This window comes from Nothobranchius furzeri, chromosome 8 (assembly GCF_043380555.1).
Source record: "Nothobranchius furzeri strain GRZ-AD chromosome 8, NfurGRZ-RIMD1, whole genome shotgun sequence".
Lineage (NCBI taxonomy): Eukaryota > Metazoa > Chordata > Actinopteri > Cyprinodontiformes > Nothobranchiidae > Nothobranchius > Nothobranchius furzeri.
The window spans coordinates 53,652,654-53,672,306 of NC_091748.1; the positions used below are offsets into that span (position 1 = coordinate 53,652,654).

At 42.4% G+C, this 19,653-nt stretch overlaps 2 protein-coding genes across 4 annotated transcripts; both read left to right on the forward strand.

Annotated features, from left to right (window-relative positions):
* The first annotated feature begins 869 nt into the window (after positions 1-869).
* On the forward strand, positions 870-12,379 carry acot11b (acyl-CoA thioesterase 11b). 3 transcript variants are annotated; one of them, XM_015971484.3, is made up of 16 exons: positions 870-1,038; positions 2,260-2,451; positions 4,648-4,717; positions 4,983-5,043; positions 5,114-5,215; positions 5,303-5,438; positions 5,520-5,673; positions 6,057-6,176; positions 6,254-6,392; positions 6,492-6,547; positions 7,463-7,529; positions 7,597-7,680; positions 8,546-8,679; positions 8,833-8,964; positions 11,808-11,934; positions 12,008-12,379. In XM_015971484.3, the coding sequence occupies exons 2-16, from the start codon at positions 2,262-2,264 to the stop codon at positions 12,164-12,166; spliced, it is 1,731 nt and encodes a 576-aa protein (XP_015826970.3). In that variant the 5' UTR covers positions 870-1,038; positions 2,260-2,261; the 3' UTR covers positions 12,167-12,379. The 3 variants fall into 3 exon arrangements, with proteins under 3 accessions (XP_015826970.3, XP_015826971.3, XP_070410216.1); XM_015971485.3 differs by having other exon boundaries at positions 11,808-11,908; positions 12,008-12,354; XM_070554115.1 differs by lacking the exon at positions 2,260-2,451 and having other exon boundaries at positions 927-1,038.
* A 1,291-nt stretch (positions 12,380-13,670) lies between these two features.
* On the forward strand, positions 13,671-19,653 carry fpgt (fucose-1-phosphate guanylyltransferase). Its single transcript, XM_015971483.3, has 4 exons — positions 13,671-13,870; positions 13,947-14,114; positions 14,186-14,278; positions 17,635-19,653. The coding sequence occupies exons 1-4, from the start codon at positions 13,798-13,800 to the stop codon at positions 19,032-19,034; spliced, it is 1,734 nt and encodes a 577-aa protein (XP_015826969.1). The 5' UTR covers positions 13,671-13,797; the 3' UTR covers positions 19,035-19,653.

Sequence of the window (19,653 nt, forward strand, 5' to 3'; positions counted from 1 at the left end):
TACAACCATTTGGTGTTTTGAGCAAGCTTCACCCATCTTGCTTCATATTGTTTGACTAATCAAAATTCCTAATTGTTATGCGGCATCCTCCTGGGTAAAAGGAAGGCATGTTGTCTGTAGGCAGATCCAAAGACATCAGCCATTTTTGGTATGATAAATTCATGAGAGTACATGGGAAAACTTACACATCTGGAGGTCGTTCAAGCAGTTTTTACAGAGTAGATTTACCTTATTATCAAGACAAGGTACATTCTACAAATGTTAGTATTAGCATTGGTTTAAACAGACAATGTGCTAAACTGACCTCCATGCAGTCCAGTTGTCACACAGAGAAAACACTTGGTACAATAAAACATAAATTAAAAAAGACTATAAAACTATTGGAGTCAAATGTGAAGCAGGAGGGACAAGCTTTTATTGCAACCGGTCTTCTCAGTTCCTGCAGACTTGAATAAGTGAGGTGATGCAACACAGTGGTAAACATGTCTCTGTCCCATCTTGTTGTGAAACAAGTTGCTGCCATCAAACTTAAAATGCAAATGAGTCATCTGTGTTTGATTTCCTAATAGGCCTACAGGATTATTGCAACAACTTTCATTGATTTTTAATTTGATTTGCAGACAATCTCACTGATTATGAAAGTCATGGGACCTGCACTAAAAGACTCTTGACAGAAAACATTCATTAGCAGTCCTAATATATGTAAATTGCTCGTTAAAAACTAGAGACGCTTTTTTAAATTGTGATTTATTTTTCTAATTGATTCCAAATAAAAGACAGTCCCAGTTCCACCTTAAGGGCTCCTCGGCGTGGGTGGGGGGTGGTGTTATCTGCCTCTTTCTCCCTCCAGTGGCCAAACTTCTCCAACTTCTCCAGTCAAACCAGTCGTACTGTGTGCGCATTCACCCAGTTGTCGTGACTGGTTCTGGTCAGAGCGTATGGCTCGGTTCGGAAGTTTCTCTCTGGGACGGGTTTTAATAACGTGAACCCGTGAGCACAGCACTCCCAGGACTTCGCTGCAGCCGAGAACTTTATCCAGTAAGACATGCTTTGTGCCGTTTCTCGGTGTTCGTTCGCTCTGAAGATTATGTAAAACTTATTTTTAGTTTGAGTGTTGTACCAAGTTCGTGGAGAATGTTACTTCTGTGTTAATCTCTGAGAGTTTCCCCAAACCAACGTCCCAGCCTCCAACGCAGCATTTAGTTTGTATCCGCTGCACTAAAGGACATGCCCACGCTGGAAATTAAAATAACTTTTCATGTAAATTAGCCTAAGAAACATGGTTGTAACCACGTTACTGAGCGTTTCAGACTCAAGAGTTATTGGCAGATGGAAACATTTTTTTATTTACTTATCAAGACCAGTTACAGGTTATTTAAGTATTATTTATTATCATTATTAGACCATAAAGTGCGTTGGTCAAAGTTGCGTTATTTTTTTCTCTTGACTTATGTCTTATGTGAAGGTTACCGCCTGCTTTATTTTTTAAAATTGTGAATAGAAAATATAAAACATATATTTAAACCCCATTTATTTAGTTTTATTTAGTTGTTTATTTAATAAACATGTTATAACATTCGCCTTTAAGAGGTGTCCAAACCTTTCAACATGAGGGCCAAACCTTTTTCCGACAAACATCTTACACAAAAATGTGTTTTCTGTGTCTCTTCAATAATATCTTAAACATGCAATCAATTCCTGCAAATAAGAGTTATTTATTTGCTGTTTTATTGTAGAAATCATCTGTAAAACTTTGTAGGTGAGAAGCTTCAAAAGGGTCTCATAACTTTGTCTTAATGAGATTGGTTGAGATGGTATTTCCAGTTTTTTGCTCCTCATAATAAAATTTAGACTATTATCGACTTCAAGAAAACAATCTTGGTCATTTCTTCTGTCGTGTTTGCTGGGTTAAAGTCATGATTCTAGGTCTGTTTTTTAATAAAATTCGGTGAGGGGTCTTTTGGTCCAATTTTCTATTAAATTTAATCAAATTAAAAGAAGACTAAAACTTTGAATTAGACTTGACATTTCACATTAAAACAACATTTTAAGTTACAGGATAATAAAACAAAATAAAGTTTTTATCTGCATCATCAACCTGCTGGAGAAACAAACTTTTACTGTTCCTCAAATGCAGTTAAGAGACGCAAGAGGCCCCTGGGCCACACGTTGGAGACGTCTGATCTAAGAGATGGGAAGAGGTCAGGTTTTGTCCAGGTGTTTTTAATTTTATTTATTTCCTGTCTTTATACTTGTGAGTTATGACATCTGTGAAGAAGGATGCAGAGACCTCACTGGACCCCCAGTTAATCCAAAGCTGTGGGGACGTGTACAGAAACCCCACTGAAGTGCAGATGAGTCAGATCGTGCTGCCCTGTCATGCCAATCACTGCGGGGAGCTGAGTGTTGGACAGCTGCTGAAGTGGATGGACTCCACAGCCTGTTTATCCGGTAGGAACAAATTCAGAAGCTCAGGAAGTAGACGTGTAGGGAAAATACTTGGGAAGGCAACACAGAAAATCCAGATTATCAGTTTTAAGTCTGAATGGATCTGGTTTATTGTGAGGCATACAGTGAGGCGAGTCAGCCTCCAATTGTGTTGTTTTCTCTCACTTAAAAAGGTGAGAGAGACCTGTAATTTTCATCATAGGTTTACCACAACTAAGAGACAAAATTAGGAAAAAAATCCAGAAAATTACAATTGTCTCATTTTTAAATAGTTTATTTACAAATTATGGTGGAAAATAAGTTTTTGGTCATTAACAAAAGTCCATCTCAATACTGTTATGTACTCTTTGCTGCCAGTGACAGAGGTCAAACATTTTCTGTAAGTCTTAACATGGTTTTAACACACTGCTGCTGGTATTTTGGCCCATTCTTCCATGCAGATCTCCTCTAGAGCAGTGATGTTTTGCAGCTGTCGTTGAGCAACATGGACTTTCAACTCCCTCAAAAGACTTTCTATGGGGTTGAGATCTGGAGACTGTCTAGGCCACTCCAGAACCTTGAAATGTTTTTTATACAAAGCCATTCATTTGTTACCCGGGTGCTGTGTTTGGGACCATTGTCATGCTGAAAGACCCAGCCACGTTTAATCTTCAATGCCCTTTCTGATGGAAGGAGGTTTTCACTCAAAATCTGATGATACGTGGCCCCAGTACTTTCTTTTACATGGATCAGTCGTAGGGCGGGGCGATACGGCCTAAAATCAATATCACGATAGATTGAGGATTTCACCTCGATAACGATAAATGGACGATAACTACAAGTATGCGCAGAAACAAAAGTTGTCCACTAGATGAGGCTGTCGTATTACATTGAGCCACATATTTGTGACTCAAGGTGGTATAGCTTCTTAAAGGGACATGAACGTTGCCAACCTACACACATCTTTTCTTTTTTTTATTATCAAATTTATTGACATGGGAAAATTATCTTGATAAGAGTCAGAAAGTTCGATAAATTTTCGATTTATTGCCCAGCCGTAATCAGTCGTCCCGGTCCCTTTGCAGAAAAGCAGTCCCAAAGCATGATGTTCCACCCCCATGCTTTACAGTAGGTATGCTGTTCTTTGAATGCAACTCAGCATTCTTTTTCCTCCAAACATGACGAGTAGAGTTTTTTACTAAAAAGTTCTATTTTGGTTTCATTTGACCATGTGACCATCCCACCATCCTCTTCTGGATCTTCTACATTCTCTGTAGCAAACGTCACACGGGCCTGCACGTCTACTGGCTTAAGCGGGGGACACGCCGGCCACCGCAGGATTTAAGTCCCTGGCGGCCCTGATGGTAACCTTTGTAACTTCGGTCCCAGATCTCTGCAGGTCATCCGCTAGATCTCCCTTGTAGTTCTGGGATGTTTGCTCACCGTTCTTGTGATCCTTTTGACCCCACAGGGTCAGATCTTGCGTGGAGCCCCTGATTGAAGGAGATTTTCATTCTTCACACCAAGCTTAACTCATTAACTATATTAATTAATATTACTTCAGCTTCAGTAATCGTTCTACTGATATAAACTTAAATCAGGGTATCCGCGGGTCCTTGAAAAGTCAAAAAGTCTTAAATTTACTTTTCCAAATTTAAGGCCTTGAAAATCCTTAAAAATGACAAATAACCCTTAAATACAATTTCCAAAGGTCTTAAATTACCAAAGACCCAATAAACAAGATTATTTTATTTCTATGAAATTTTTGTGAATTTCTAGTTAGTGTTCAGCATTTTTGTGTATGATATTGGCGTAAGCGGAACCGTACACGTTCAGTTGGTTGTGAAAGGGGGCTATTTTTAGATGAGCACATTAGCTGGTTAAGCTAGTGGGAGCTTGCACCATGGGGAGGTGCAAGTTTAATGGTAACTGGATGGCTAATCCCACGTTCGCGACGTGGTTAGCACCGGTTCCAGGCATTAGCTGGAAATTATAGCAGAAATTTAATTAAAAAAATTAACTTAAATTTGGTCAAAGTGGCCTTAAAAACGGTCTTAAAAAGTCTTAAATTTGGCTCCCTTAAACCTGCAGTTACCCTGTTAAATGCTAGTTAAGAGTTTGTTTCTGTTAACGTTTTATGTCATCTCAAGATGAGAAGCTTTTATTATACTTGTCCTGAAAACTTTGGGCTACATGTTTGTGTAATATGTCCACCTCCAGCTGAGAGACACGCGGGTTGCTCCTGTGTCACCGCATCAGTAGATGACATCCACTTTGAGCACACTATAGGGTAACGTATTACCTTTAGTACTACGGCTTAACTTAAAGAGAAGTTTTAGATGAGTCTTTAAAGACAGAACATTTTTATCTTTGACCAAAGCTCGAGAGAAAAAAAAAATCTTAACTTCAAACTCATTGTTAAAAATACCAGCAGATTATCTTTTTTTCTATTGATGTTTAAATGATCAAATACACTCCTGGTATCCTTTTGAACTAAACATTGCGTAACACCTGAGCTCCATGTCAATAATAACAAGTTCTGGTGTCTTCTTCAGGGTCGGAAAGGTTGTCAGTATTATAGCTAAAGTGAACAGAGCCTTCACGTCGAGCATGGAGGTGGGTGTGTGTCTGTGTGGGATTTTAGTTTGGTGACTGTTGTTTTGTAAAAGCGCTGTCTGGATTTCAGGTGGGCATTCTGGTAACCTGTGAAGACCTTTACACTGACCGGCACTGGAAGGTTTGCCACGCCTTCGCCACCTTTGTTGCCAGACGAACTGAAGCGGGGAAGGTAAAACGAGTAAAAAAAAATATCATCACATAAGCGTTCAGCTAAAGCTGGTTCAGTGTCACCTTGTTTTGGTTTGTGTGTACACAGGTACAGCTCAAGCAGGTGATTCCACACACACAAAAGGAGCAGATGGAGTACAGCTTGGCAGCAGAGCGGCGAAGGATGAGGCTCATCCATGCTGAGATTATCACAGACCTGCTGAACAGCAGCACAGCTCAGCTGGGTACTAACACGAGGCTTCACGAGACACACAGTTCTTAAGCATCAGATGGATTACAGATGCTTGTTCTGGCACTCCCATCAGGAGAATTTCAGGAGTTTGAGGACTCGGTGCTGGCTGAGCGGACTCGAGTAGAGAGCGTGGAGCTGGTTCTGCCGCCCCACACCAACCATCAGGTCAGCACTTTTGGAGGCCAGATCATGGCCTGGATGGAGAACGTGGCTACAATCGCGGCAAGGTATGCTTTTAGTATTCATGGTTTTTGACCTTTTTTATTCACAAAGAAAGAAGCTAAACTAGCTTACGAGCTTTTTGTCAAAAGGTTCGGTGTTTTTATGTTCACACGTCTGCGAGAGGAGCCAGTTAAGGCGTCTCGGGTATCTAGTGAGGTTTTCTGGGCACGTCCAATCGGAAAGAGACCTAAAGGAAGATCTGTTAAATCAAATTTCCACACAAGAGAACCCAGTACAACAAATAGAACAAAGCAGTTTATTCGGTGTCATGTATTCATAAGAGTCATTTTTTCATGCAGAAATAAATATATGTTGGTACGTGGAGTCAATTTCTGCTGTAATCAAACAATAAAAACTCATTTGACTTATGTTACACATTTTAATCCAGTCGACTGTGTAATGCTCACCCAACCCTGAGGACCATAGACATGTTCCATTTCCGTGGCCCGTCTCACATCGGTGACCGACTGGTGCTGAAAGCCATTGTTAACAATGCCTTCAAACACAGGTGACTCTCCACAGAACCAAAGACATTTCGCTCCATCGTTATATTATTTATGTTACTGAATTCTTGAATTTTTTCAGCATGGAGGTGGGAGTTTGTGCTGAAGCCTATCAGGGCGGAGAACCTCTTCGTCATATAAATAGCGCCTTCATGACCTTTGAGGTGCTGGACGGTGACAGAAAACCCTGCACGTTACCACGGATACGACCCGAGCCTGTTGTAGGTGTTCTGAGCTGCGTTTTTCCTACTCTTTGACTGATGTGAAGCTCATGAAGGTTGTTTTGTTTTTAAGAGTGTTTGTTTTTTCTCATTTCCCAGGATGGAAAAAGACGTTATCAAGAAGCCATTGCCAGGAGGAAGATTCGCCTCGATAGGTTAGCATCTCCTGTTGAGTACAGTGATCCCTCGCTACTTCGCGGTTCGTTTATCGCGGATTCACGACTTCGCGGATTTTTTCTTTGGAGCCTTATTCAAGGGAAATTTGCAGATTTGCGGTATTTTTCACCGATTCGCGGTATTTTTCTATGCGAAATATCAAGAAATTCCTGGTTTTTTTTCATCAATTTCATCATAAAATGCACTTTTTGTAATAAAACTATAAAAAAAAAAACAAGTAAAAAATGTTTTCTATGTAAAGGGAGGGTTTTAAAAGTCTGAATAATACTGAATACGTACCTGTTAAATAAATACTGTAAACATGGTGTCCCTACTTCGCGGATTTTCACCTATCGCGGCCAGGTCTACCGCGATACACGAGGGATCACTGTAATCACAACTTTTGTTCCTTATTTTAAATCAGGCCTAGGGTAGATTTTAGATGCCTGACATAAAAAAACTTAGTATTTCCAGGAAAGTCAGTCTTATTTATCAAAAATATCCTCCGCTTACAAACAGTTGTCTTCAGTTAAATCATAATTTTGACACAAACTTAGCATTTTCATTCATTTTGTAAAAATCACAAGCAACTAAAAAAGAAACTAATATTACCTAGAAAGTGTGTGACTAAAGAAACCCTCAAACTATCTAATATCAGATCATGTGAATCAGTAAACAATAATTTATTATTTTTATGGCTCTATGTAACAAAGCCCATTGTTCTGAATAGTTTTCAACAGTAAATGACTTAGCAGGTCAGCATAACACTGTTAAATAATCTTTGGTGCAGAATAATGAACTCGTTGTTCAGCTGCTTAACGCCCTCTCTCAATCCTCAATATCTAAAGCTGTGACGCTGCAGCTCCAGTCGGAGTGTTGACTGTTTTTGTCATTTCTGCCCTGAATGTCTACAGAAAATACATAATCTCCTGCAAGCAAACCGAAGCGCCGCTGTCTGTTCCCTGGGATCCGAGTAACCAGGTAGTACAGGAGAAGTGGTAAAAGCTGGTCAGATGTTGGCTTCAGACTCACTGTTTGTTTTTTCTAGATGTATCTGAGCTACAACAACGTATCAGCTCTGAAACTAATGGATACCAGAACCAACTGGGTTCTAACATCAGAGAAAAACAAGGTCAGTGTGGTTTGGGTCATTACCCAGGATGCTGCTTGGTGACAGCTGTTGGGTTTCCTGACTATTTTAATTCAAAAAAACAAAAGCCCAGTTAATGAAGGAAGCTCTAAAGAAGGGGAATATTTTTTCTCACACATGCAGTTAAACGATGACATCTTACCCCAAAATTCCACTACCTCCGCTGCGCCCCCGCCTTCCGCAGCCGCTCGCTTCCGAACTCAGTTTTTACTGGTACCCGCTCTACGACGGCTCCGCTCCGGTGCGGAGACCTGAGGTGCGCAAACAGGCATGCGCGGGATTTTCGAGATCTTGCGATACAGTCCGAGCAATAAACGCGGAAGTTAGATCCAAACACCCGTTGTGTGGGAGAAGCATCGAAATGAACTGTTTAATCTGCCCATCATTTGTGTTGAGAGAGCAGCAGTGTTTGGATCAACAAAGTGTGACTACTTTGATAGTGGAAACTGTATTTATGGCTTATTTTTGTGCATTTAAAGTTCAGCCGCCATTGATAGTTGTTAAAAGTTGTTAAACCTGTGCATATGAAACGAAAAACGCTTTTTGTTTATCGATTTATTGTGAAATAACGGAAGTTGTGCTTGCTCCCTTTCCTGTTGGGCGGTTGTGGTTTCTGTCCATTGACTGCAGAGGTGCTCCGGCGTCCGTCAAAAATAGAATCGATCCTATTTTTGCCGGATGGCGGGCGGCGCAGTGCGCCGCACGGCCGCAATGGTGGAACAGCTCTGATTGACTACAACGGGACCGATTTTGCTGCGGAGTTCGTGCCGGAGCGGAGCGGAGGTAGTGGAATTTTGGGGTTAGGTGGAACAGATCCTGTTCATAGACACTGGTGTTGCATTCACAGGTCAGACTGTACACACTGGAGGAGAACCACATGCTGTGCATCAAGGTGGAGATGCACGTCAGCGTCCCAGCAGAGCAGGCCTTCTACCTCCTGTCAGACCTGAGGAGGAGAAAAGAGTGGGACCGACATTATGAGTCAGTGACGACCTCAGAAGCTGCATCATGTGACTCAGTGCATTTCTCAGCTAGCACAGCGGGCTAATTGTTTCGTTATTTTCTTACAGCAGCATTGAATCAGCAGTAATTTAATGTGTTGTTCTTTTTTATTTTATTGTGTTTCACCTGCAGGGAGTGTGAGGTGATCAACCAGGCAGATGAGGATGACACCCTTTATCGTATAGTTACCCCCTCTGTCAGCAAAGGGGGCAAAGGGAAAGATTTTATCTTGTTGGCATCCAGAAGAAAGCCATGTGACTCCAGGTGCTGCACAATAACACCTGTTTTATTTCTTTTCTTTGTTTATGTTTTCATGTATTTTAGCTTCATCTTCTGTTGGACACCTCTTCAGCCAATATCGCTTATGGGGCTAAACCATATTTTTCAGTCAAACTGTGTTTTCCTTTGTTTTTTTCTTAAACAATTTTAACAAAACAGCAGGAATATGTTCAGTCTTTGAGAAAGCACGCGTTTATTAAACTTTTATTCCAGACACAAGTCCATAAAAATGAAAAACAACATAAATAATTGTGAGAATAAAAGATCAGCAATCCGGAAAACACAATTTAAAGTTGATTCTTTGCCAAGCAGTCTGTTAGGCGTCAACACAACACTGACTCATTCATAAAGTGTAGGAGACTTTTTTAAGTGCCTGACTGAATCAAAGGTCAGATTTAAGTAGCTTAACAAACATTCAAATGGCAAAGAAATGTGTGTTAGAAAGAATGAGGTGCTGGACTGAAAGCCAGTGAGAAAGCAGCCACAGTTCCAAGAAAACCTCTGAAGGACGCTCGGAAATCCTGGAGAACTGTTGATTAGGATCACTTTAAACAGTTACAAGACAGTTTGGAAGGAAAATATAAAGAAAAAACAAATTTTGCACAGTCTTATAAATTCCCGTTAAACTCTTTACTGCAGTGATGCCGACGTTGTACCGGTCTGTCGTAGTGAAGAGAGAGCTGAGCCAGAAGGCGAAGCTCTCATTTTACCGGTCTGTTCTGGTTCCTACCCTCACCTATGATCACGAGCTTTGGGTAGTGACTGAAAGAATGAGATCGCGGATACAAGCGTCCAAAATTAGTTTTCTCCACAGGGTGTCTGGGTTCGCCCTTAGAGATAGGATGAGAAGCTCGGTCATCCGGGAGGGGCTTGGTGTAGACCCGCTGCTCCTCCACTTCGAGAGGAGCCACTTGAGGTGGCTGTGGCGTCTGATTAGGATGCCTCCTGGACGCCTCCCTGGTGAGGTTTTCCAGGCATGTCCAATGAGGAGGAGAGCTAATGGATACCCAGGACACGCTGGAGGGCCTATGTCTCTCGCCTGGCCAGGGAACGCCTTGGAGTTCCCCCAGAAGAGCCAGTCCAAGTAGCTGGGGAGGGAAATCTGGGCTTCTCGACTTTCGTAAAGTTCATTTACTTGAAGTTTTATTTCTGCTGCCCATTCATCTCTGTGACCCACTGAAACATTTGCACACTTGGAGAAATTGAAAAACACGAGGCTTCCACACCAGCGCTGGCTCCACTCTGCCTAGATAGGGTAGGAAGTGTTCACATCCGCATAGCCACTGGTTGTCTTTTCAGCCCTCTTCCCAACGCGGTCTACTTCGAGCTGAACTGGTCAGGCGGAACACACCCACTGCCGACTAGTTGGCCGGCTCAAATTCATACCTGCCGCTAGAGGGAGCCTCCGATTGGTGGATAGAATCAGCCAGCGGGGCTTCTCGCATGTGCATTTTATTATCATTCTTGATATTCTGGAATAAACAAACCTCTGACTGAAGCCATTCCTTGTTCTCTGTCTCTCTGAAGCCCCCTTCAGACAGGCCATGAAAAACGGAAATGTTCCGGACTCTGTCCGTAAGACTTTTGTGTCTGAATACAAACATCCGGATAACCTTTTCCGTAATTAAACCGGACAAAGCCCCTAGTAACAGGACCGGACTTGTCACGGACAGGGTCGCTGCTTCAGACTGGTGGGATCAAGTTTCGGACAGGGAGGAGGGGGAGGAGGAGGGGACCAGGGGACGCTGTGCGCACCTAGATAGCTCGCTCCTGTAGCATGCGGCGAACCATGGCAGCTCGCCTCCTACGGTACCGTCTCCTAGACGCGACGGAGCACTTCACACTGCTTCCGTGATTCCTTTATTAACAATTGAGCTTCATCATCCAGGTCTCTTATGCATCCTCGTGTGCGCAGAATTATGCTTAACATAAGTCCGATCAGTGAGAGGAGCTCTATCTCTTCGTCTGCCATGTTTGACTGAATAGCTTTGTTTGGGTAAATGACGCATGTACGCCCGCCGTTAAAAACCGGACTGAATTGTCCACACATATCCCAGAATGTCATTCTGAAAAGGGCTTGAGTAACACACACACACACACACACACAAAGACAGAGCTTTCAGGCTTGAGCTGCACCGCAGGAGGACAGAGACAGCAGTCTGGATGCAATATCAGAGTCAGTCTCTGAAAGCAACACTGCTTACTGCATTTGTTTAATTTAAGGGCGACACCGCATACTTCCCTGTGCACCTTTTGCCCCACCGACATGGACGTAATTTTGGGGACAGGGGGGACATGTCCCCCCCACTTTTTCCAAAGTCAAGTTTTGACCCCTGCACTTTTTACCATCCAAAAACAACATTACGCTATATTAAATTGACACTGGTTGAGCTCTAGGACCAAGCAGAAAACAACCGTTTGTGTTGAAGCCTGTTTCCCCTTAGAACATATTGTAATGATACCCCCCCCCCCCCCCCCCCCCCGTGTCCCCCCCACTTCTAAAGTGAAAATTACATCCTTGCCCACCGATGTCCTGGGAAATGTGCTCATGACATCTCCGATACCTTCACGCCAATTTTGAAGACCGGCCATATGCTCCGTCACGTCCGCATTCCTAAGGATGTGTGGAAGGATGGGGCGGGCTGGGACCGACTGCGCGGAGGGGAGCCGGCTCTAGTGTCCTAGTTTCCATATGACAGTGAAACTCTAAAATTGTTAATCAGCTGATGTTTCAAAGTAAATCCGTGTTTTATTTACATTTGGCACTTTTGGAAGAAGGTGTGCATTCTCCTAAAGTTTCTTAATGCTGTGGCTTTTGTGCCTCTCAGGGACCCGTATCTGATCGCTCTGCGCTCTGTCACTTTGCCCACTCACCCTCCCACGGAAGACTACACCAGGGGAGAGGTTCTCTGCGCAGGCTTCACTATCTGTGAGGAGTTCTCTGCTGTCACCAAGGTTGTTCAGGCCAGATTAGGTTAATCCAACACTGGCTAATCTGCATCTTTAACCTGTGTGTTTTCGGTTTCAGCTCACCTACTACAACCAGGCCACACCAGGCGTCCTGCCCTACATCTCCACAGACATTGCTGGCCTTTCCTCCAGCTTCTACAGCATATTTTCTGCCTGCAGCAAGTTCCTGGAGGCTAACACAGACGGCGTCTGTGCTCAGCCGCCCTCTTCGTTTTAGCACAAGAAGTCCCATTAAGAGAATTGAGGAGCATCATCATCTCACTGTTTCAATTCTGCTATGGAGGTGCTGGGTTCTGTGATGAAAGCAGCTGGGCCTCATGGAGATGAAAGCAGTTGTGGACTTGTTATTTCTGCATATTTAACAGAAGGAATTAGTTCTGAAAATGAACAAATGATTTTATGCCAGGTTTTATTGTAGCCAGAATGTTATGAAAACTTGTTTTTTGTTTAGATTTATTGATAAAGAGCACATGGTTGTAAATATGTAGCACAGATTCAGGACTGACGGCCATGTTTGTTAATGTCATGCCAGTTTAACTGATTTTAAAAGGTTTTAAACTAAAATATCTGAGTCATCTTAATGCATTTTAACTTATTTAAATAAATTAATTGGTTTATCTGCACATTTAGTGTTGGATGAACACGTGTATTGTAAAGAAAGTGTATAGTTTTGCAGAAATGCACTCAAATTGATTTTACAGTGTTAGATGTGGCAGATGAATGATTTAACCTGCAGAATAAACAGTCATCATGCTGAGGATTGTATTCACTCTTGTTTGTGTGCACCCCCCCCCCCCCCCACCACCACCACTTTGCATTCTTGACTTAACCGTTTTTGCGAAAGCAAAATAGTCTGAAGTTGTATTCTGCTTTGCGATTGTTGCAATTTCAGAAATGTAGGTTGAAATTGTCGCACTCTGTTTTGCTTAACTTTTTTCACAAATGCAGAAAAAATAAAAATGTGACCAAAAAAATAAAACACCTTCTGAAATCTTTTAATCCTCAGTATAATGTGAGCAATGGCAGAAACACTGTACTTACAAAAACCAAACCTGTTCAAAACAATCCAGCAAAACAAGTCTTAATACGAAGCAGCCCCCTACATAAATCCAGTCAGCATATCACCTTCCAGTAAAAATACATAAAGTGCTGACACTTGACTCCCAGCAGGCCTCTATGCGTGTCGCCCCTGCTTAGTATTAATGGTCAGATTGATTTTGCAATATTTTATCTACAGATTAAAATGTTAATAAACATGAAAATAGTGTTCAGTTAATGTTTCATTTTTTGGACTTGATATCTCATATCTGAATCCTCAAGAGAAAACTAAAGTGGTTCTTGCATCAGACTGAAAAAGATGTTTTGATGCTCCTGGTGATTTGGAACTCTGGGGAGTAAAGCATTTTCTTTTGGGTTTCTTCTAGTTGTGCTCACTCCTACTAGATTCTCCTGCTTTGTTAGGAAGACACTGACTTGTTGGATGAAGGTCCAAGCCACATAATGGGAACTTCTACACGTTGTGTGCTCTTCAAAGACAAGAGGACAATTCAGAGCTGCACACCGATTTTAATATTCACATATTTTCCTCTTTACGCGGTGTTTGCTTTAACTTTTTTTTCGTTTTAACGGACGTTCAACAACTTAAAAAAAACTCATTTTCAGGGTTTAACGTCTTGAAGTTCAGAAGTCTTCTTTTAACGAATGTTCAGTAAACACAACCAATCACGTGACCAAACCCGGAAGTAAGAAACAAAAACAAAGTGTAGCTCCTGACTGTGAAAAATCAATTAAAAGGAACGCAATAAGCTCAACACCGGGTCTGTTTTCCTCCATATTTATTGCGCCAGTATGAGCCAGGACCATATCAGCAAACTACAAACTGCAACAAGGGAAAAGCTCAGGAAATTCAACTCTCTGCGCGGTGAGTTAGGCTTCATGTCTCTGTGAATGTGCGCACTGGAGCTTAGTGAAACTAAAACCTTTTCTATTTCCTAAAGGTCGAGAGGTTCGTCCGGGGGAGTTTTGGGATGTGGTGGTTGTGACTGCTGTGGACGGGAGTCAGAAAGAAGCCTATGAGCTTCAAATCAGAGAGAAGGTGGCCAGAAGAGAGCTCCCCCTTGGAGCTCACTACTTGGTCGTCTCAGATCCTCCTGGATCCAAAATAGGTCTGTGAACCAGTCAGACGCGTCTGTAGGACATGGATGAATCTCATTTAACTTCTTGTTTTCTTTTTAAGGAAATGGAGGCTCCACCCTGTGTGCTGTGAAACAACTGAATGAAATCTATGGAAAAGCTTTGAGCGAGCTGAGAATAGTCCTGATTCATGCAGGTTCACATCCATCTTTCCATTTTAATTTCTTATTCATGTTTTGAATGTCTTAAACAGATTTACGCCAAACAATTTTTCTAAATGTTTTTGATTATTTGGGAAATTATCCCCGAGATATTATTTATATTTTATATTAGTTCAGTGTTTAGACCATTGTCCTGTCCCAGTCCGTTATATGGTTTTCCCTTGTGCAGCGGTCTGTTACGGCTGATTTCTTTACTGTACTTTCTGCTTCTTGTTTTGCTGCTCTTTGGTGTCTTTGGTTTGTTTCTTTCTCACACTCCTTTCTGTGTTCATTTGTTTGTGTGTTGAGGTGGCGTCTGGTTTCTTTTATATATTTTTTATTGCAGAGTTTGCCATATCATATAAAAACTAGGGATGCACGATCAGGTTTTTTGCTGCCGATCACTGATACCGATATCAAAGAATGCTGATCACCGATACCGATCACATGAATTGGCCAGAAATTGTCTACAACATTATAACGAGTGCTACAAACTACATAATCTGGGAATAAAGGAAATGTAACCTAATCTAAAATGGTCTGTATTAGGGTTGTCACGGTGTGAAAATTTAACCTCATGGTTATTGTGACCAAAATTACCACGGTTTTCGGTATTATTGCGGTATTTTTTTTAAACGTGCTACATTTTCACACAATTAAATAAACCCTGTATGTCAGGACATATTGTCCTCAGTTTGTGTCTAAATTTGCTTAAAATGTGTTATTTTGTAATTATGTTGTTTATTTGTTTACATTTTTTCCCTTTAGTCTTTAAAATACCAATATTTGCCCATAACTTCTTATTTTATGTCTGTTTGATGTCATCATTTTAAAAATATTAGAGCAGATGATACGCAGTACTCAAGTAGCCTTCTAATCAGATACTTTTTTACCCTTACTTGAGTAATAAACCCTATATCAGGAAAATATTGTCCTCTGTTTGTGTCCTTCCAGTGAGCTTTGCAGATGTGGGAAAATGTCATCAGGCAGTAATCATTGTTAAATTCATAATTATTCTCGGAGAGAGACCAACTCTTATCTGCCCCTGGGAGCCCCGTAATGCATAGCGTCATTTCAACATGGGGGTGTCCGCGACACGGTTTATATGCAGGTAGCGGCGCTGCGGCTGCTTTATATAGCGACTTGTTGCATTCTACCTCAACCCAAATCCTCGGATCACGCATTTTAGCTAAAACGCTAACGTTAGCTTGCCTTGCGTTGACTGTAGAGTTGTGGGTGATGGTCACGCAGATGTGTCATGAGATTTGAAGTGTTGCTGCCTTTCACAGACACTTTTCCTGCACGTGCTGCAAACAGGACAGCCGTCTTCTATCAACTGTCCCTCGGCATTCTTCAAATATCCAAAAGATGCCCGTACTTCCCACTTTGTCTTCTTTGAGGGATAAAAAAGTCCTCCTGAGCACTGCTGTCTCCTCCTTTGGCCATTATTTCAGCTTTAGCTTCAAGAAAGTTTTGGTTGTAAACAGCAAAGCGTGCATGTGCCGCCGGCAACTTCAGCAGATGATACGGTGGCTGGTAAGGGTCACCGTGCCTACACCGCAGCCACGGTAAACCCACCGAGATAATATTGTTTTTTTTTTTAAACAAGACGGTTATTATTATTGTCAACTTTTTTTTACCGGGGTTTACCGCTACACCGGTTACCGTGACAACCCTACCTGATCGGTCTGCTTTGATCTATTTTGAAAACTCCGATCAAAACCGATAGGGGCGCTATCGGCCGATTGGGATCAAATGCCGATCCATCGGTGCGTCCCTAATAAAAACAATATAATGGACTGGGAAACCATTAATGGACTTGGTCAAAAACATGGATCATAAACACCGAACAACAAAACTTTACCTCTGATCTGTCATATTTTGGCATTTTGTGAGAGAGGAGATAAAGTTGAAGAGTTTGATGGGTAATATGTGTATGTTATGTAAAGGTTAGGTCACTAAGGACTCTTGAGTAAAAACCGATACCAATATTTTCCGATATTAAATTTTAAGGCCAATATCGTCTGATAATATTGGTAGACCGATAATATTAGACATGCCTGAATGTGAGAAATGCAGGTTTAACACGTCATAAGCTTAGAAATGCGCATGTCCCAACCCACTTTAGCATCAGCAATATATAGACGTTGGTGGCAGAAATGCTAGCTACAGAACACTAGGCCGAGCTAATGCTAGTTTGCTAAGAAGAAAGTTGGAGCTTCACTCACATTCCACTGGGAATATTCAGATTATAAATGAATGCCATATAGTTTCATAGCTCGTGTTCCTGATCTCTTCATCCCTTGCTCGTCCAAACGCCCACACTGCATCGTATTTGGCCATTTATCAGGACTCCTGGGTTATTGTGAGCCCCAACAAAGTTTCTATATGCTATATTAACCTCTTTCATAAAACTAAAGCTGCCAGTTTGCTTCAAAGCTGAGGCAGCACCAGGGAGCCTACGGTTCACAGGTGGTCATGCTGTGGCGGGAAAGTGGCGTGATGATGTGCTTTTCACAAAAGGTTACTGGATTTTGGTTTAAAGGAGGTGTGGGGGCGGTCTCTGAGCTGTCACGGACTTCCTTTTAGCTTGGACATAACTTGCTTTTTATTACAATTGAAGTCAGCTGAACGGGTTTTAGGAGCTTGGCGTTAATTCCACTCGTGATCAAGATACCCTCTGTTGCACCAAGCCGTAATCTTCACTCACAAGTCTGTCGGTGAAGCAATATTATTACCAAGCTTACGTGTTTTGGTTCTTATTGTCACAGAGTACTAAAAACTTTGTTTTTACCTTTCTGGCTGACACTTGGCTCCAGTGGGAAAAATGGAAGCAGAAAAGCAACACTGACTGAACTCGACAAAGAAACTACCAACAAGCTTGGTGGCATGAAGGCAGCAAATTAGCCACATTGCCTTTCGTAAGACACACCATGGCGGCAGTATTACGCTGATTTGCCACCATGGTGTGTCTTATGAAATCGACTACTGAGGTTCGAAGAACAGTTTCCAGTTGTAAAAAAAGTTCTTTGTTGGAACTTCAATATGAATCTGAATCAATTAACTTGTTAACAGGTAAGAAGGAATTATAGAACAGTATTTAAATTGATTTAAGAATAATCATGCATATCCATTCCTGAACAAGGTTCAAATTATACAGCTGTTAAAAATAAGAAATTCATCGATAAAACCAAAGTTTAAGCAGACATGAAGGGCATATTTTGAACCTGTTCATTTTTCATTTGAATTATTTTTATTAAAAAGTAAGAGCTGCAGAATTACAAATCACAAGAACTGTTCCGGTTCTACGGGTAACGTTCTGTGCTACATGGAGCATTTTGTTGTTATCCAGGTGGGTTCAGTCAGCGGCTTCCCAGTGCCAGCGCTCTGGGAAAGATCTTCATGGCTCTACCGCTGGGTGAGCCCATCTACCAGATGTTGGAGCTCAAACTAGCCATGTACGTGGATTTCCCCTCGCAGATGAAACCTGGCATCCTGGTGACCTGTGCGGATGACATTGAGCTCTACAGCATTGGCAAGGAAGAGCGAGTGAGGTTTGATAAGCCTGGTTTTACAGCTTTAGCCCATCCCTCCTCCCTTTCAGTGGGAACAACCCATGGGGTGTTTGTCTTGGATCCGCGTGAAAAGTGTTCCTACCTGGAAATGGAGAACACTTCCTGTCTGTGCTTTCTGCACAAGCCGAGCGTCAGTAAGATGAGAGGCAGCGGGGCTGTTTGTAAGCAGCAGAGTGGATTGTTTTCTGTGTCTGATAGTGAGTTTGTTTACACCGACAGCACCTATTATGTAGACTTTGACACTGCAGAGTCTCTTCTGAACCTGCTGACTGAGTTGGGGCCCTTGAGCTGTGAGATTGATGCTTATGGAGACTTTCTTCAAGCTTTAGGCCCCAAAGCCACAGTAGAGTACACCAACAACACCACTAATGTCACCAAAGAGGAGAGCAATCTGGTAGAAATCCGACAAAAGATATTCCACCTTCTCAGAGGAACTCCTCTGAATGTGATCCTCCTGAACAACTCCAAGTTCTATCACGTAGGAACCACCTCTGAGTACCTGTTTCACCTGACTGAGGACGAGGTGCTGAGGACTGAGCTCGGTCTCCTGTCGTCTGCCTTCAGTGTGAACATGAGTGAAGACTCCTCTGGCTCCTGCATCATGTACAGCATCCTCGATCCCAGCTGCTCCGTGGGAGCCGGATCAGTGGTGGAGTACTCCAGACTGGGAGCGGGTGTGTCTGTAGGTGGGGGCTCCATCATCAGCAGCTGCTGGATCGGGCCGGGTGAGTCCGTGCCAGCTGGAGTCTTCATGCACTCTGTGTGTGTGAACCACCAGGAGCAAACTGGGTTTGTTACCATCTTCTTTGGGATTAAAGACAACTTGAAGCACAGTGTGCATGCTCCTGCATTTATGGAGGAGCTGAGGTTTTTCGGATTCACTTTGTCAAAGTGTCTCTCCTTCTGGGAGATGGATAACGAGTCCCTGAGGTTCTCTGGTGGCAGCTGTAGTTTGTGGAATGTTTGTATGTTTCCTGTTTGTTGTGACCAGCGAAGCTCCTTCTCCGTGTCTCTGAAGATGCTGCAGGCCATCCTGGGGGGCTCCACAAGCCTCCCACCCGAAAATACAAAGTTTATGTCGATGCAGGAGTGTTTAGAGAGTAAGAACCTGGACGAGATGTTGGAGCTCAGAAGGAGACTGCGTGATGACATCACTCAAATGAAGCTAAATATTTAAAGCTGGAGTATATAGTTCAAAAATTTGAAAGTAACTTAAAATGATGCTTAAATGTGACGATCTGAGCCTGTTCTATGACGTGAAGTAGGTAATCTTTCATAATTTATATTTCCCCTACACCCCTCCCCTGGCCTCTACAGCAAAACAAATCCTGTATGTGAGCCTAGAGCGCTGACCAGTCAAGTTCCATCAGAAGGAGCTATCAATCACAATAATGTGCTCCAGTTCCCAGCATGCACATGGATGTGCCTCAGTCATCTTAGCCTAACTAACTCCATTTCAGCAGTTAGAATCAGGTGTATCTGAGCAGGAACACATTGAAAACATGCAGCCCTCCAGTAGCGCTACAAGGCCATTTGTGTTTGCGTGCAGGGTATGAGGCGTGGCTTTCAGCTCCTCAGAAGGGGAAGGAGAACCGGAGCGGGAGCTATTGCTTCTCCTCCTCCCCTTGGTGACGCCACCTTATGGACCACAGATTAAAAACAGCCATGTTTGTGGGTATTCACACGTGGGAGTTCAGTTACCCAGACCTGCTAAAATGTTTGTTCTCTGTATGAAAAACTGGTTTAATGTTAAGGTTTTGTTGGGATAATATTAATAAAGAACAGTTTGGAAATCA

Bases quoted from the DNA above. Each gene is read 5' to 3' on its own strand.
- acot11b (XM_015971484.3), top strand. From the start codon at position 2,262: ATGACATCTGTGAAGAAGGATGCAGAGACCTCACTGGACCCCCAGTTA. The intron at 7,681-8,545 runs GTCAGTGTGGTT...TTGCATTCACAG, and splicing joins TAACATCAGAGAAAAACAAG to GTCAGACTGTACACACTGGA. The intron at 8,965-11,807 runs GTGCTGCACAAT...TGTGCCTCTCAG, and splicing joins AGAAAGCCATGTGACTCCAG to GGACCCGTATCTGATCGCTC.
- fpgt (XM_015971483.3), top strand. From the start codon at position 13,798: ATGAGCCAGGACCATATCAGCAAACTACAAACTGCAACAAGGGAAAAG. The intron at 13,871-13,946 runs GTGAGTTAGGCT...TATTTCCTAAAG, and splicing joins GAAATTCAACTCTCTGCGCG to GTCGAGAGGTTCGTCCGGGG. The intron at 14,115-14,185 runs GTCTGTGAACCA...TTTCTTTTTAAG, and splicing joins TCCTCCTGGATCCAAAATAG to GAAATGGAGGCTCCACCCTG.